Source organism: Anomaloglossus baeobatrachus, chromosome 4 (assembly GCF_048569485.1).
Source record: "Anomaloglossus baeobatrachus isolate aAnoBae1 chromosome 4, aAnoBae1.hap1, whole genome shotgun sequence".
Taxonomy (NCBI): Eukaryota; Metazoa; Chordata; class Amphibia; order Anura; family Aromobatidae; genus Anomaloglossus; species Anomaloglossus baeobatrachus.
This window is the reverse complement of record NC_134356.1, coordinates 455,325,557-455,341,525: the sequence shown is the minus strand read 5'-3', so window position 1 is coordinate 455,341,525 and position 15,969 is coordinate 455,325,557. Positions and strand designations below refer to the sequence as shown.

The 15,969-nt window shown below is 48.7% G+C and overlaps 1 protein-coding gene across 2 annotated transcripts in view; it reads left to right on the top strand.

The window, feature by feature from the left end:
* The window catches only part of AP3B2 (adaptor related protein complex 3 subunit beta 2), a 142,677-nt gene that overhangs the window by 28,261 nt on the left and 98,447 nt on the right, over positions 1-15,969 (top strand). For both annotated transcript variants that reach the window (XM_075345651.1, XM_075345650.1), the window contains exons 6-7: positions 13,010-13,081; positions 14,148-14,210. In XM_075345651.1, the coding sequence (XP_075201766.1) occupies positions 13,010-13,081; positions 14,148-14,210 (135 nt within the window). The remainder of the gene's footprint in view (positions 1-13,009; positions 13,082-14,147; positions 14,211-15,969) is intronic.

Here is a 15,969-nt window from a genome sequence, read left to right as displayed (position 1 = left end):
CAAGGATCGTAAACCCATCTGGCGCGCAAAGCCGCGTCCTCAGAAGTCCGGAGGAGCCGCTGCCACTAAGGCAACCCCCTCTTGACTATCTGGCTGCGCCAGCAACGTCCTTAGTCGGTGGCAGGCTCTCCCGCTTTGGCGACGTGTGGTTTCAACACGTCTCCGATCAGTGGGTGCGGGATATCATCTCCCACGGCTACAGGATAGAATTTTCTTCCAGCCCGCCAAACAGATTTTTTCTGTCCACCCCTCTCTGCTCCAAGGCCGCCGCCTTCTCTCAGGCCGTGGCATCCCTGCAGGCCAACGGGGTTATTGTTCCGGTTCCCGCTCAGGAACGGTTCAGAGGTTTCTACTCCAACCTCTTTCTAGTCCACAAGAAGGACGGTTCCTTCCGGCCCATCCTGGATCTCAAGCTTCTCAACAAGCATGTTCAGGTGCGGCGTTTTCGCATGGAGTCTCTGAGATCGGTCATTACATCAATGACCCAAGGAGATTTTCTGGCATCCATCGACATCAGGGATGCCTATCTACACGTGCCTATCGCGGTTTCACACCAGCGTTGGCTCCGCTTTGCAATCGGAGAGGAACATTTCCAATTCGTGGCTCTCCCCTTCGGGTTAGCCACGGCCCCTCGTGTTTTCACCAAGGTTATGGCAGCAGTGGTTGCGGTTCTGCACCTTCAGGGGTTGGCAGTAATTCCCTACCCGGACGATCTTCTAGTCAAGGCCTCATCCAGGGCAGACTGCCAGCGGAGTGTCTCGCTCACTCTCGCCACGCTTGTTCAGTTCGGGTGGCTTGTCAACCTGCCCAAGTCCACTCTGACCCCGACCCAGGGGCTTCTGTACCTAGGGATGCAATTCGAGACTCTGCCGGCACTTGTGAAGTTGCCCTTGGTCAAACAGCAGTCCCTTCAGGTAGCGGTGCGCTCTCTGCTGAGGCACCGCCGTCATTCCATCAGACACCTCATGCAGGTGCTGGGTCAGATGGTGGCGTCAATGGAACCGGTTCCATTTGCACAGTTCCATCTGCGTCCCCTGCAGTTGGACATTCTCCGCTGTTGGAACAAGCGGACCTCTTCCCTGCACAAGCTAGTGGCTCTGTCGCCACAGACCAGGAGCTCTCTTCAGTGGTGGCTTCGGCCCCTCTCTCTGTCACAGGGCCGCTCCTTCCTGACTCCGTCCTGGGTGATTCTCACCACAGATGCCAGCCTCTCCGGTTGGGGAGCAGTTTTTCTCCATCACCGAGCACAGGGCACTTGGACTCCGTCCGAATCAGCCCTCCCGATCAATGTGCTGGAGATCAGAGCTGTGTTTCTAGCTCTCCTAGCCTTGCACCACCTGTTGGCGGGCAGGCACATTCGAGTCCAGTCGGACAACGCGACAACGGTTGCCTACATCAATCACCAGGGCGGAACTCGCAGCCGCCTGGCGATGTTGGAGGTTCAAAGAATCCTCCAGTGGACGGAGGACTCCAAGTCCACCATATCAGCAGTCCACATCCCAGGCGTAGAAAACTGGGAGGCCGATTATCTCAGCCGTCAAACCGTGGACAGCGGCGAGTGGGTCCTACACCCGGCAGTCTTCAGGTCAATCTGCCGCAAGTGGGGTACTCCGGAAGTGGATCTAATGGCATCCCGGCACAACAACAAGGTTCCGGTTTACGTGGCTCGCTCCCACGATCCTCAGGCCTTCGTAGCGGATGCGCTGGTTCAGGATTGGTCACAGTTCCGTCTGGCGTACGTGTTTCCCCCGCTAGCTCTCTTGCCCAGGGTTCTGCGCAAGATCAGAATGGGGGGCCGTCGGGTCATACTAATTGCCCCGGACTGGCCCAGGCGAGCTTGGTACCCTGACCTGCTCCGCCTGTCTGTAGAGGTGCCGTGGCATCTCCCAGACCGCCCAGACCTTCTCTCTCAAGGTCCGTTTTTCCGCCAGAATTCTGCGGCTCTCAGATTGACGGCGTGGCTCTTGAGTCCTGGATCCTGACGGCTTCAGGTATTCCCTCTGAGGTCCTCTCCACTATGACTCAGGCTCGGAAGTCTTCTTCGGCCAAGATTTATCACAGGACTTGGAGGATCTTCCTGTCCTGGTGTCGCTCTTCCGACCATGCTCCTTGGCCGTTCTCCTTGCCGACCATCCTGTCTTTTCTACAGTCTGGTCTACAGCTAGGACTGTCCCTCAATTCCCTCAAAGGACAGGTGTCGGCTCTGTCGGTATTATTCCAGCGGCGTATCGCCCGACTGGCTCAGGTGTGCACCTTCATGCAGGGCGCAGCTCACATCATTCCTCCTTACCGGCGGCCTTTGGATCCCTGGGACCTTAATCTGGTCCTCACGGCCTTACAGAAACCCCCCCTTTGAGCCTCTTAGGGAGGTTCCCTTGTTTAGACTTTCACAGAAAGTTGTTTTTCTAGTAGCCATAACTTCTCTCAGGAGAGTTTCTGATTTGGCTGCGCTCTCTTCGGAATCCCCCTTTTTGGTGTTTCACCAAGACAAGGTGGTTCTTCGTCCGACTCCGGATTTTCTCCCTAAGGTGGTGTCTTCCTTCCACCTTAACCAGGACATTTCTTTGCCCTCTCTTTGTCCGGCCCCTGTGCATCGCTTTGAGAAGGCGTTGCACACCTTGGATTTGGTGCGAGCGCTCCGAATCTATGTGTCACGCACCGTCGTTTTTAGGCGGTGCACCTCACTTTTTGTGCTAACCACGGGTCAGCGCAAGGGTCTCTCTGCTTCTAAACCGACCCTAGCTCGTTGGATTAGGTTGGCTATCGCCGATGCCTACCAGTGTTCTCAGGTGCCTCCCCCGCCGGGGATTAAGGCGCACTCGACCAGAGCTGTCGGTGCCTCCTGGGCTTTCAGGCACCAGGCTACGGCTCAGCAGGTTTGTCAGGCTGCCACTTGGTCCAGTCTGCACACTTTTTCGAAGCACTACCAAGTGCATGCTCATGCTTCGGCAGATGCGAGCTTGGGCAGACGCATCCTTCAGGCGGCTGTCGCCCATTTGTGAAGTTAGGTTTTGCCTACTTCTCAGTTTGGTTTATTTCCCACCCATGGACTGCTTTGGAACGTCCCATGGTCTGGGTCTCCCATGGAAGGAACGATGAAGAAAAAGAGAATTTTGTTTACTTACCGTAAATTCTTTTTCTTATAGTTCCGACATGGGAGACCCAGCACCCTCCCTGATGCCTGTTGGCAGTTTTTGTTCCGTGTGTTTTCACGGGCTGTTGTTCTAGACAGAGTTCCGGTTTTTCCGAGTTTTACTCTATCTCTACTTATGGGTGGATGTCCTCCTTCAGCTTTTGCACTAAACTGGTTAGATTGTCATCCAGGGGGTGTATATAGCCCGGAGGGAGGAGCTACACGTTTTAAGTGTAGTACTTTGTGTGTCCTCCGGAGGCAGTAGCTATACACCCATGGTCTGGGTCTCCCATGTCGGAACTATAAGAAAAAGAATTTACGGTAAGTAAACAAAATTCTCTTTTTTTTTTTAGTGATATGATGTGCACCACTATGAGAAATCTAGAGTAAAACCCATACGTAAATTGGCTTCCAAGGGATTCAAATATTGGAGACCCATCAGTTTGATCTACCGTGTTTCCCCAAAAATAAGACCTAGCAGGAGTGTTCATCAAGGCTTAAATATAAGACCTACCCCAAAAATAAGACCTAGGCTCGGTTCAATAATGAAGTGTAAATGCAGCTAAAAAACTTAAAGAATACTTGAGACACTTCATTATAGAAAGCAGACACCCCCCAAAAGAGAGAAGATAGAAGACCCAGAGATCATACTCACCAGACACCGCCCGGGTGCAGTGCAACGCTTCAAGGACCTGCAGCGGAACGCACACCAACACACATCAGATCACATACACACACATATATGAAAGTGCACACACACTCACATCAGATTGCACACACACACTCACCACATCCAGCGATATCGACTGTTTCTGGGCAGCAGACTTGCAAATAGAGTGGAGCGCCATGGAGGACTCAGCAGTGGAACGCATCATAGAGACAGAGAGCAGAGAGTCCCCTGGAGGCAGCGGCAGCTCCGTATGGCGGTGAGGCGGCGGCAGCTCTGACAGGTGGTGAGGCGGCGGCTGTTACGGGGGGCTGTCTGATAATAACCGAAAGGAGTATCAGACAGTCAGGGTCCACCGTGCAAAGACTTTGCTGCAGACTATGGCAGAGTGCAATACCTCTGTTAACTCACAGAAGGATATAATAAGTAAGTAAAGCAATTCCTCCCTTACTTGGAGGGTGTGTGGAATGATCTCTGTTAATAATCACAGAGACAAAGGCAATGTGTGCGAAATGGCACCTACCTAGGTCCGCTCTTCTAGTGGTGCAAAAGAGACGAACAGCAGCGTAAGCCGCACAAAGCTCCTACCTGCGTTCGCTCCACTAGTGTGCGAGGACATGAACCACTAGATATGGCACCTGCCTAGGTCCGCTCTTCTAGTGGTGCAAAAGAGACGGACAGCAGCATAAGCCGCACAAAGCTCCTACCTCTGTTCGCTCCCCTAGTGTGCGAGGATACGAACAACTGCCAGACGCAGTATAAGGAACGTTACCCTAGCGGCAACGTCCACCTACGAGTAGAATCACAAGGCCCAGCCAGACCATGTGCCTCAGGCACCTGCCTATGTCCGCTCCCCTAAGAGGTAAGGATACGGACAGCAGCCGAAGCTGTAAGGTATAAGAACGCTACCCTGCCGGTAGCGCTCACCCAGCATAGACAGAGGAATGCCTAGAGGAACGCGCACAGAGCGTCTACTCATATGCATGAACCAAGAGGACTGAGCACCATGCGGCGTGTGTCAGGGTCTTATATAGACTCTGTGCCTCATCCAAGATGGAGGACACCAGAGCCAATCCGCTGCCAGAACGACAGGAGTGACGTCATGCTGGCCTATCACCGAGCAAGACGTCACAAGCACATGACCAGCGACCAATCGGCATAGAAGGTGTCAGAGACATGTGACCTCGTGTCAGCGATGATGTCACCCGCACATGTGCAATGGCTCCAAGATTGGACTTAGTCTCCGGCGCTCGCACATGTGCAGTAGCAAGAAATCTGGACTTAGTCTCCAGCGCTCGCACATGTGCAGTAGCAAGAAATCTGGACTTAGTCTCCAGCGCTCGCACATGTGCAGTAGCAAGAAATCTGGACATAGTCTCCAGTGCTCGCAGCAACCGTAACAGTACCTCCCCCTCAAGGGCCCCCCTCCCGGCGGCGCAGGTAATCGGCAACTAAGTCGGGAGCATGGACAGCCTCCTCAGGCTCCCAAGAGCGATGTTCCGGGCCATAGCCCTCCCAATCTATCAAGAAGAACCTGCGCCCTCTAACCATCTTAGAACCAACTATGGCTCGTACCTCATAGCTAGAGCGAGAGGAATCAGAGGCAGGAGAGTGCACTTCACGAGCGTGAGGTAAAATAGCTGGCTTTAGCAGTGAGACATGGAATTTGTCATGAATCCTAAGATGGACAGGTAACTTCAATTGATAGACTACAGGATTTACCTGTCGAAGAACCTCATAAGGACCCAGGAAGCGAGGAGCAAATTTGACAGAGCTCACTCTAAGTCTCACGTGTTTTGCAGAGAGCCACACAAAGTCCCCTGGAGAAAAGACAGGAGCCGGGCGACGAAACCGATCGGACACCGTCTTCATATGGTCCTTAGCTGCTTGGATCGACTCTTGAGTCCGATCCCAAACCTCTCTGGCATTAGTTGCCCAGTCGGCCACAAGAGGAGGAGGTGCAGCAGCGGGAAACGGTACCGGTAACCTAGGGTGTTGCCCATTATTGAGTACGAACGGTGTCTGCCCAGTGGCCTCAGCCAGCGAATTGTTAAGGGCAAATTCTGCCCAGGGTAGGAGGGAGGACCAGTTATCGTGGTTCTCAGCAACAAAGTGTCGAAGGTATATAATCATAGATTGATTGGTACGTTCAACCAAACCATTAGTCTCCGGATGGTATGCCGAAGAGAGATTCAACTCAATTTGCAGAAGGCTACAAAGATCACACCAGAAACGGGAAGTAAATTGCGGGCCTCTATCACAAATGATACGATCTGGCATCCCGTGAAGCCTAAAGACATGCTTGAGGAATAGTTTGGCTAGTACCCTGGAAGATGGGATTCTCGATAACGGTACGAGATGAACCATCCGGGAGAAATGGTCCGTAATGACCCACACAAATCTATGTCCCTGTGAACATGGAAGATCACCCACAAAGTCCATGCCTACCACCTCCCATGGTCTATCTGGCACTGGTAAAGGATGCAAGAGCCCAGCCGGTCTCTGCCGTAATGGACGGTTGCGAGCACACGAGTAGCAGGAACCGACATATCTCTTGACGTGGCTGGCTAAGTGTGGCCACCAATACCACCTCTCCAGTAACTCTCGTGTCCGCCTAATACCAAAATGCCCACCCACCTTTGGGGTGTGGGCCCATGACAGTATATCATTCTGTCGATCAGGTGGAACAAAGGTCTTGCCCGGTGGGATTTGGTCTAACGTCACAGGGGAGAGCGTATGAAAAACCCTGGAGGGAAGGATAAGACGAGGTTCGTCAATCTCTTCCTGGGTAGAAAGCATAGAGCGAGACAGGGCGTCTGCCTTGTTATTCTTACTCCCAGACAGATAGTTGATGGAGAAGTGAAAGCGGGAGAAAAACAAGGACCAGCGGGCTTGGCGAGGATTCAGACGCTGAGCGGTTTGTAAGTACGTCAGATTCTTATGGTCTGTATAGACCTGGAAAGGATGTTTCGCTCCTTCCAGCAAGTGACGCCACTCCTCCAAGGCTAATCTCAAGGCGAGCAGTTCCCTATCCCCAATGGTATAGTTTCTCTCTGCCGGTGAAAAGGTTTTAGCAAAGAAGAAACACGGCCTTTTTCTACCTGCACCGTTCTTTTGATACAAGACCGCACCAGCACCCACTGAAGAGGCATCAACCTCTAAGAGGAAGGGCTTATTCTCATCGGGTCTTTGAAGAACGGGAGCAGTTGAAAAGTGTCTTTTTACTGCCTCAAAAGCCTGAGATGTCTCAGTAGACCAGGCTTTGGGATTAGCACCTTTCTTAGTCAAGGCCACCAAAGGGGCCACCAAAGTAGAAAAATGGGGTATGAACTGCCTGTAATAATTTATGAATCCTAAGAAGCGTTGCACCGCCTTCAAGGAATGAGGTTCGGACCATTGCAGGACAGCAGAGAGCTTCGCAGGATCCATAGCCAGACCCTCTTGTGAGATAATGTAACCCAAAAAAGGCAATGAGGACTGCTCGAATACACATTTCTCGAGTTTAGCAAACAATGAGTGCTCCCTTAAACGGGAAAGGACACGAACGACATCCTGACGATGAGTCTCCAGATCAGGAGAAAAAATCAGGATGTCGTCCAGATACACCACTACTGAGGATAACAGTAAATCCCTGAACACATCGTTTACGAAGTCCTGAAATACTGCGGGTGCATTACATAACCCAAAAGGCATGACGAGGTATTCATAGTGACCGTCTCGGGTGTTAAAAGCGGTCTTCCATTCGTCACCCTTTCGAATTCGTACCAAGTTATACGCACCCCGCAGATCCAACTTCGTAAAAACTTGAGCTCCGCTCAGTCTGTCAAAGAGCTCCGAAATTAAAGGTAATGGGTATTTGTTCTTTATTGTGATTGCGTTGAGACCCCTGTAATCTATGCAGGGACGCAAATCACCCTCTTTCTTCCGAACAAAGAAAAACCCAGCTCCCGCGGGAGAGACAGACTTACGAATGAACCCCTTCTCTAAACTCTCTCTTATATAGGTCGACATGGCCTCCGACTCAGGTATCGACAGGGGGTAAACCCTGCCTTTAGGTGGAACCGAACCTGGGATAAGGTCTATGGCACAGTCATACGGCCTATGGGGTGGAAGAACCTCAGCACCCTGTTTGGAGAACACGTCAGCGAAATCCAAATAGGGTGTAGGTATGGGAGAGAGATCAGTTGATGCAACCGCAACGACCTTAGGTGGTAAGGGAAGACATCGGGACTGACATTTCGAACCCCAACTAATAATGCTGTCAGACTCCCAGTCAATGTGAGGAGCATGAGTCCGAAGCCATGGAAGACCCAGAAGGACGTCGTCTATACCCTCAGGCAAAACAAGAAAAGAAATCTCCTCTATGTGACCCTGAGACAGGGAAAGGCGCAAGGGAACTGTCCTCAATGTAATGGAGTCAGACAACATAGTTCCATTAACAACACGGACAGGAATAGGCGCCTCTAACATGATAGAGGGAATATTGTGTCCCTTTACAAATCCTGAGGACACAAAAATCCCGTCAGCTCCGGAATCCACAAAAGCCATAATAGGCCATGTATTCTCAGATAACGAGAGCTGACCTGGGATACAACACTTAGAGGGTGCAGAAGACGTCTCTAGTAACCCCCCTCTAATGGTTACTAGGCCAGGGAGTTTCCCTGACGACTAGGACACTTGTTGGAATAGTGCCCAGCCTGACGACATACGTAACATATAGGAGGACCGGACTTGCGTAGTCTGGAGAACGTATGACCTAACTCCATAGGAGTGGGAGATGTTTCAGATGCTGAGGAAGATGGTAGTGGACCCTCAACAACTGGAATAGCCCGATGCTTAGGGCGTGAGGAAGAGACCTCGAGTCTACGTTCCTTATGGCGTACATCGATCCTCGTTGCTACTGTGATCAAGTCCTCCAGAGAAGCAGGGACCTCACGAGTAGCAAGGGCATCCTTGACATAGACTGCCAACCCTCTCCAGAAGATAGGAATCAACACCTTCTCTGGCCAATCTAGTTCTGCCACCAGAGTTCTAAAAGCAATGGCATAAGAACTAGTGGATAACGAACCCTGAGATAGATCTAACAGTCTCAGAGCCGCATCATGGGTAACCTGCGGACCCATGAATACCGCCTTAAGAGCATCAAGAAAGTCTTGATGTCTCAGAGTAACCACATCAGAGCGCTCCCATAGGGGAGTCGCCCATTCTAAGGCTTTGTCCTGAAGTAAGGAGATGATAAAGCCTACTCTGGACCTCTCCGTAGAGAAGCGAGAAGAGTTGACCTCTAGGTGTATCTGACACTGACTAATGAAACCACGACATGATCTGGCATCGCCAGAATATCTGTTTGGCAGAGCAAGTCGAGGATCATGTGCAGATGTCACCATGGTCTGAGGTTTATCCTCTATACTCTTGAGCCGTGACTCAAGTACTTGTATGTAACGGTGTAACTGCTGATATTCTGCCATAACTGCCAGACCCTTGGCTCAGTCCTAATGTTACGGGGGGCTGTCTGATAATAACCGAAAGGAGTATCAGACAGTCAGGGTCCACCGTGCAAAGACTTTGCTGCAGACTATGGCAGAGTGCAATACCTCTGTTAACTCACAGAAGGATATAATAAGTAAGTAAAGCAATTCCTCCCTTACTTGGAGGGTGTGTGGAATGATCTCTGTTAATAATCACAGAGACAAAGGCAATGTGTGCGAAATGGCACCTACCTAGGTCCGCTCTTCTAGTGGTGCAAAAGAGACGAACAGCAGCGTAAGCCGCACAAAGCTCCTACCTGCGTTCGCTCCACTAGTGTGCGAGGACACGAACCACTAGATATGGCACCTGCCTAGGTCCGCTCTTCTAGTGGTGCAAAAGAGACGGACAGCAGCATAAGCCGCACAAAGCTCCTACCTCTGTTCGCTCCCCTAGTGTGCGAGGATACGAACAACTGCCAGACGCAGTATAAGGAACGTTACCCTAGCGGCAACGTCCACCTACGAGTAGAATCACAAGGCCCAGCCAGACCATGTGCCTCAGGCACCTGCCTATGTCCGCTCCCCTAAGAGGTAAGGATACGGACAGCAGCCGAAGCTGTAAGGTATAAGAACGCTACCCTGCCGGTAGCGCTCACCTAGCATAGACAGAGGAATGCCTAGAGGAACGCGCACAGAGCGTCTACTCATATGCATGAACCAAGAGGACTGAGCACCATGCGGCGTGTGTCAGGGTCTTATATAGACTCTGTGCCTCATCCAAGATGGAGGACACCAGAGCCAATCCGCTGCCAGAACGACAGGAGTGACGTCATGCTGGCCTATCACCGAGCAAGACGTTACAAGCACATGACCAGCGACCAATCGGCATAGAAGGTGTCAGAGACATGTGACCTCGTGTCAGCGATGATGTCACCCGCACATGTGCAATGGCTCCAAGATTGGACTTAGTCTCCGGCGCTCGCACATGTGCAGTAGCAAGAAATCTGGACTTAGTCTCCAGCGCTCGCACATGTGCAGTAGCAAGAAATCTGGACTTAGTCTCCAGCGCTCGCACATGTGCAGTAGCAAGAAATCTGGACATAGTCTCCAGTGCTCGCAGCAACCGTAACAGCGGCTCTGTACGGTGGTCAGGCGGTGGCGGCTCCGCACGGTGGTGAGCAGGTGGTGGCTCCGCACGGTGCTGAGGCAGTAGCTGTGGTTGTGGTGAAGCAGTGGGGTCATTGAAGATTATAGGCATTCCTGAACAGATGAGTTTTCAAGTTCCGTTTGAAGCTTGCATGTGTAGCAGATAATCTGACGTGTTGAGGCAGCGAATTCCAGAAGACAGGAGATGCTCGGGAGAAGTCTTGGAGGCGGTTGCATGAGGAGCGAATGAGAGAGAAGGCGAGAAGGAGATCTTGGAGGACCGGAGATTACGTTTTGGAGTGTAGCGGGAGATTATTTCAGAGATATATGGAGGAGACGGATTATGGATGGCTTTGTAGGTCATTGTTAGTAGTTTGAATTGGATATGGTGGAAAATTGGGAGCCAATGGAGGGATTTGCAGAGTGGAGAAGTGGGGTGGTATTGAGGAGAGAGGTGGATCAGTCGGGCAGCAGAATTAAGGATGCTCTGCTATAAGCAGATGGCACTGCGAAAAGGCTATACATTTGATTATTAAGGGGTTAAAGTAGTACATCATGTGGATGTGCCAAAAAATGTAAATTCTTATTTGAACACAGTAATGTATTATTTTATGTTATTATACACTAGAGATCAAAATTAGAGGAGATCAAGTTAGAGAACAATGTGTGATCACTTGCTTTTTTCAGAAATAATGTAATCTAGATTGATCAAAATTTGAAGGTTGTTTTGTAAGGGTTACACCATGCCTCTAGAAAAGTGTTTTACAAAACTTCCAAAGTTTATCAACATAAAACCTTTATTTTGCCCACAAAGTGCTGATAATTAGACCTCAGCAATGACTGTAACATAAAGACAGTTTATAACTAAATTTTCTGAAGATAACAACAGTCAACAATCAGTAGGAAGTGTACAGGCCTTTGCTTTGAATGACTTCAGCACATCTGCGGCCACAGGAAATCACTAGTCCCTCACACTGCTCTGATGTGATTTTGGTCCACTCTTTTTCCAGTCTCTTCCAAAGTTCTATGACTGTTGTGGGTTTCTTGGCCATAACTTTGTCACCAAGAATTTTCCAGAGGTTTTCTATTGGGTTTAGATCAGGACTCTGGACTGGCCATTTCATTGTTTCAATTTTTTCTGTTTCAAGGAACTACTTTACCTGTTTTGCTTTGTGACAGGGATCATTGTCCTGCATGAAAATTGCTGGCTGATTGAGTGATGAACGAAAATAAGGAACCTGTTGTTGAAGAAGGTTCTGATACACACTTGTATTCACTCTGCCATGTAGCTGTATGAGAGGTCCAACTACTGCTGCAGAAAACATTCCCCAAACCATGACACTTCCTCCACCACCTTTGACTGACTTCTTAACACACTTTGGGTTCAGTCTTTCCCCAGTTTGTTGATGAACATAATGTTTCCCATCAAACCCAAATAAATTAAACTTGCTTTCATCACTAAAATGAACTGTGGAACACTTCTTCTCTGTCCACACAACATGCTCCTTTTGATTCTTTTTGCTAATGAGAGGTTTGGTCATTGGTCAAATACTCTTATACATTGTGACACTGTATGACGAGACAGATCATTACACTATTCAGTGCAGAAGTGGCGAGCAATTCCATCTGTAGTGTTGAAACTATTACCCATGGAGATTCTCTGCATTTATCTTGTCCACTCTTTAATTTGTCTTTCGGGGGCAACCAGCTTTCTTAGGAGACTTAAAAGAGTTTGTAATGTTGTAGAGATGGAATATTCTCGAAATCACAGACTTAAAAGGACCAATTTCTCTTACTATGGCTGATAGGGTCACCTCTTTAGCTTTCATCTGGACAAACTGCTGCCGGAGGGTTTCAGTCACATTGGAACAGCACACCATTTTTGCAAAGTCAGTGCAAACTGGAAAGTTAGGCTGCCAGTTAGGCTATGTGCGCACGTTGCGCAAATACATGCAGTTACGCTGCGCTTTGTAGCGCAGCGTAACTGCATGCGTCCTGCGTCCCCTGCACAGCCTATGGAGATTGTGCAGGGGCCGTGCGCACGTGGCGCTTTAGAGCGCAGCGCTTCGGCTACTGCCGAAGCGCTGCGTAAAAAGAAGTGACATGTCACTTCTTCCGTGCGCTTTGCTGGCAGCTCCTGCTCTGTCTATGGGAGGAGCTGCAGGCAGAGCGCATGGAATCGGGTTCACTACGGACATTTCTGCAGCGATTTAAAGCGCACATGTGCTCTTCAGATCGCTGCAGAAATTTCTGCAGTGAACTGTACGCAACATGTGCACATAGCCTTAGAGTTTGTTAGATAAGGAAATTAGCGCCAGGTGCCAGATTAACACCAATAACTTGCAAGTATCTGAAAGTGTTCTCTAATTTGGATCAGTGTTCTTTTACATTTCTCATTTACATTTTTATTATCTGCTTTTAAAAAAATTCAATTTATGAAATAAGCTTAAAATACTGCTAGATTGCGCCTATGAAAATATAATCACATAGGATTACACAATGACCGAAACATTTAGAAATTGTGTGTTGTTCTCTAATTTTGATTTTCAGTGTATGTTACTCTGTTGCCGTTTTTTTATTAATCTTTTTTCTTAGGGAATGTTTGAGCCGTACCTAAAAAGTTTCTACATCCGATCTACTGACCCTACTCAGATTAAGATTTTAAAGGTAATATCAGTTTTCAAATTATGTTTGATACAGACATATTTGCTGTAAAATTTGAATACAATCAGTCAGATGTTTTCTTGTTCTAATCTTTAAATACCTGCTACTCATGAATCCCTTAGTCAGACCTCATTATGCCTTCAATTCCAACTTTGATTGTTAAAACCTCTACAGTAACATAGGGTAGATTATATGCCCCCTGGGTGCTAGCATTGCCGTCCTCTTCTAAAAGCTGCTTTACACGCAGCGACATCGCTAGTGGTGTCGCTCATGAAAGCACCCGCCCCCGTCGTTTGTGCGTCACGGGCAAATCACTGCCTGTGGCGCACAATATCGCTAGGACGCGTCACACATACTTACCTTCCTAGCGACATAGCTGTGGGCGGCGAACAATCTCTTTTTTAAGGGGGAGGTTCGTGCGCCGTCACAGCAACGTCACACAGCGGCCTGCCAATTGAAGCGTAAGGGTGGAAAGCAGCCGCATTAACGACACGCCCACCTCGTTGCCGGAGGACGCAGGAACGCTGTTGTTCGTCGTTCCCAGGGTGTCACACATAGCGATGTGTGCTGCCTCAGGAACAACGAACAACCTGTATTCAGCACCAGCAACAATATTTGGGAAAGGAACGACGTGTCAACGATTAGGTGAGTATTTTTGATTATTAGCGGGCGCTCGTAGGTGTCACACGCAACGATGCCGCTAACGAGGCAGGATGTGCGTCACGAATTACGTGACCCCTACGATATCTCGTTAGTAATGTCGTTGCGTGTAAAGCGGCCTTAAGGGATTTTAATCTGTTAAGGAGCTGCGAAGTACATTTTAGGAGTCAAGGCTTTTACGATTATGGTAAAATATGCAATCTTTAACACAGCACCCCCTACAAAAAATGTATGCCCAAACCTTTATAAATATGTGTATAGTGTAGTGTAAGTGCATTACAATGTCACTTTTACTATGTAAGTATATAGCGCCTCGTTCTGACCCTTCATAGGCTCACATTGTAAAAGACATTTCGAGTTCACATATAAATAGATGTACGCCTTAACCATTATTATTTATTTTGTGCAGCTAGAAGTCTTGACAAATCTGGCTAATGAGACCAACATTTCTATAATTCTGCGGGAATTCCAAGTAAGTGTGGCAGTAATTACGTGATTTCAAGCTAAAAACATGTTGTAAATTAGTTTTTCAACTAGTGGAGCATCTAGATTAAAGGGAATCTGTCATCAGGGTTTTGCCTCCTGATTTGAGAGCAGCATAATGTAGGGGCAGAGATCCTGATTCCAGCGATGTGTCACTTACTGGGCTGCTTAGTGTAATTTTGATAAAATCACTGCTTAATCAGTAGTAGATTGTCATTAGAGAACTATTTGTCCTGCTGCCAGGTAGTCCAGCATATTCATGAGCTCTGTATAACTGCTAGATCTGCAGCAGAGAAAACATTGATTTTATCAAAATGACAGCAAACAGCTCAGTAAGTGACACATCACTGGAATCAGGGTCTCTGTCTCTACATTATGCTGCTCTCAGATGGGGGAGAAAAACCTGGTGACAGATTCCCTTTCACAATTGGATTTTGTACGTCTTTCAATCATAAAACCTTAATGCATCTACAAGTGTATGGGCTCACATAGGGATATGGTGACGTCCTAAGAATTAGGGAGTGTTATTTATACATCTACAGATTTTGACAGACTGTGCACTAAATTGGCCATTCTACACCTTCTTCTGTAATCCCTATTCCTCTTTCCAATTTTTATTGTCAAGGGCATATACAGTGCTGGCCAAAAGTATTGGCACCCCTGCAATTCTGTCAGATAATACTCAGTTTCTTCTTGAAAATGATTGCAATCACAAATTCTTTGGTATTATTATCTTCATTTATTTTGCTTGCAATGAAACAACACAAAAGAGAATGAAACAAAAATCAAATCATTGATCATTTCATACAAAACTCCAAAAATGGGCCAGACAAAAGTATTGGCACCCTTAAGCCTGCTTTACACGAGACGATAGATTGTGCGATAGCACAATCGATCGTACCCGCCCCCGTCGTTTTTGCGTCACGGGCAATTAGTTGCCCATGGTGCACAAACTCGTTGAACCCCCGTCACACGTACTTACCTTCAGGACGACCTCGCTGTGGGCGAGGAACGTCCACTTCCTGGAGTGGGCGGTACGTTCGGCGTCACAGCGACGTCACACGGCAGGCGGCCAATAGAAGCGGAGGGGCGGAGATGAGTGGGATATAAACATCCCGCCCACCTCCTTCCTTCCATTAAGCCATCGGGTGCCGCGGGAGGCAGGTAAAGCTCATGTTCATCGTTCCCGTGGTGTCACACGGAGCAACGTGTGATGCCACGGAAACGATGAACAACCGCCGCCATTTTAATTAAACAATTATATCAAACCTAGCGACGAGTACACGACTCACGATTTGTGAGTGATACTGCGTCGCTAGGAGGTGTCACACGAAACCACGTCGTGCGGTATGCCGGATGTGCGTCACGAAAACCGTGACCCCAACGACATATCGCACAATCTATCGTCTCGTGTAAAGCCCACTTTAGCCTAATACTTGGTTGCACAACCTTTAGCCAAAATAATTGCGAACAACCGCTTCCGGTAACCATCAATGAGTTTCTTACAATGCTCTGCAGGAATTTTAGACTATTCTTCTTTGGCAAACTGCTCCAGGTCCCTGAGATTTGAAGGCTGCCTTCTCCAAACTGCCATTTTGAGATCTCTCTACAGGTGTTCTATGGGATTCACGTCTGGACTCATTGCTGGCCACTTTAGTAGTCTCCAGTGCTTTCTCTCAAACCATTTTCTAGTGCTTTTTGAAGTGTGTTTTGGGTCATTGTCCTGCTGGAAGACCCATGACCTCTGA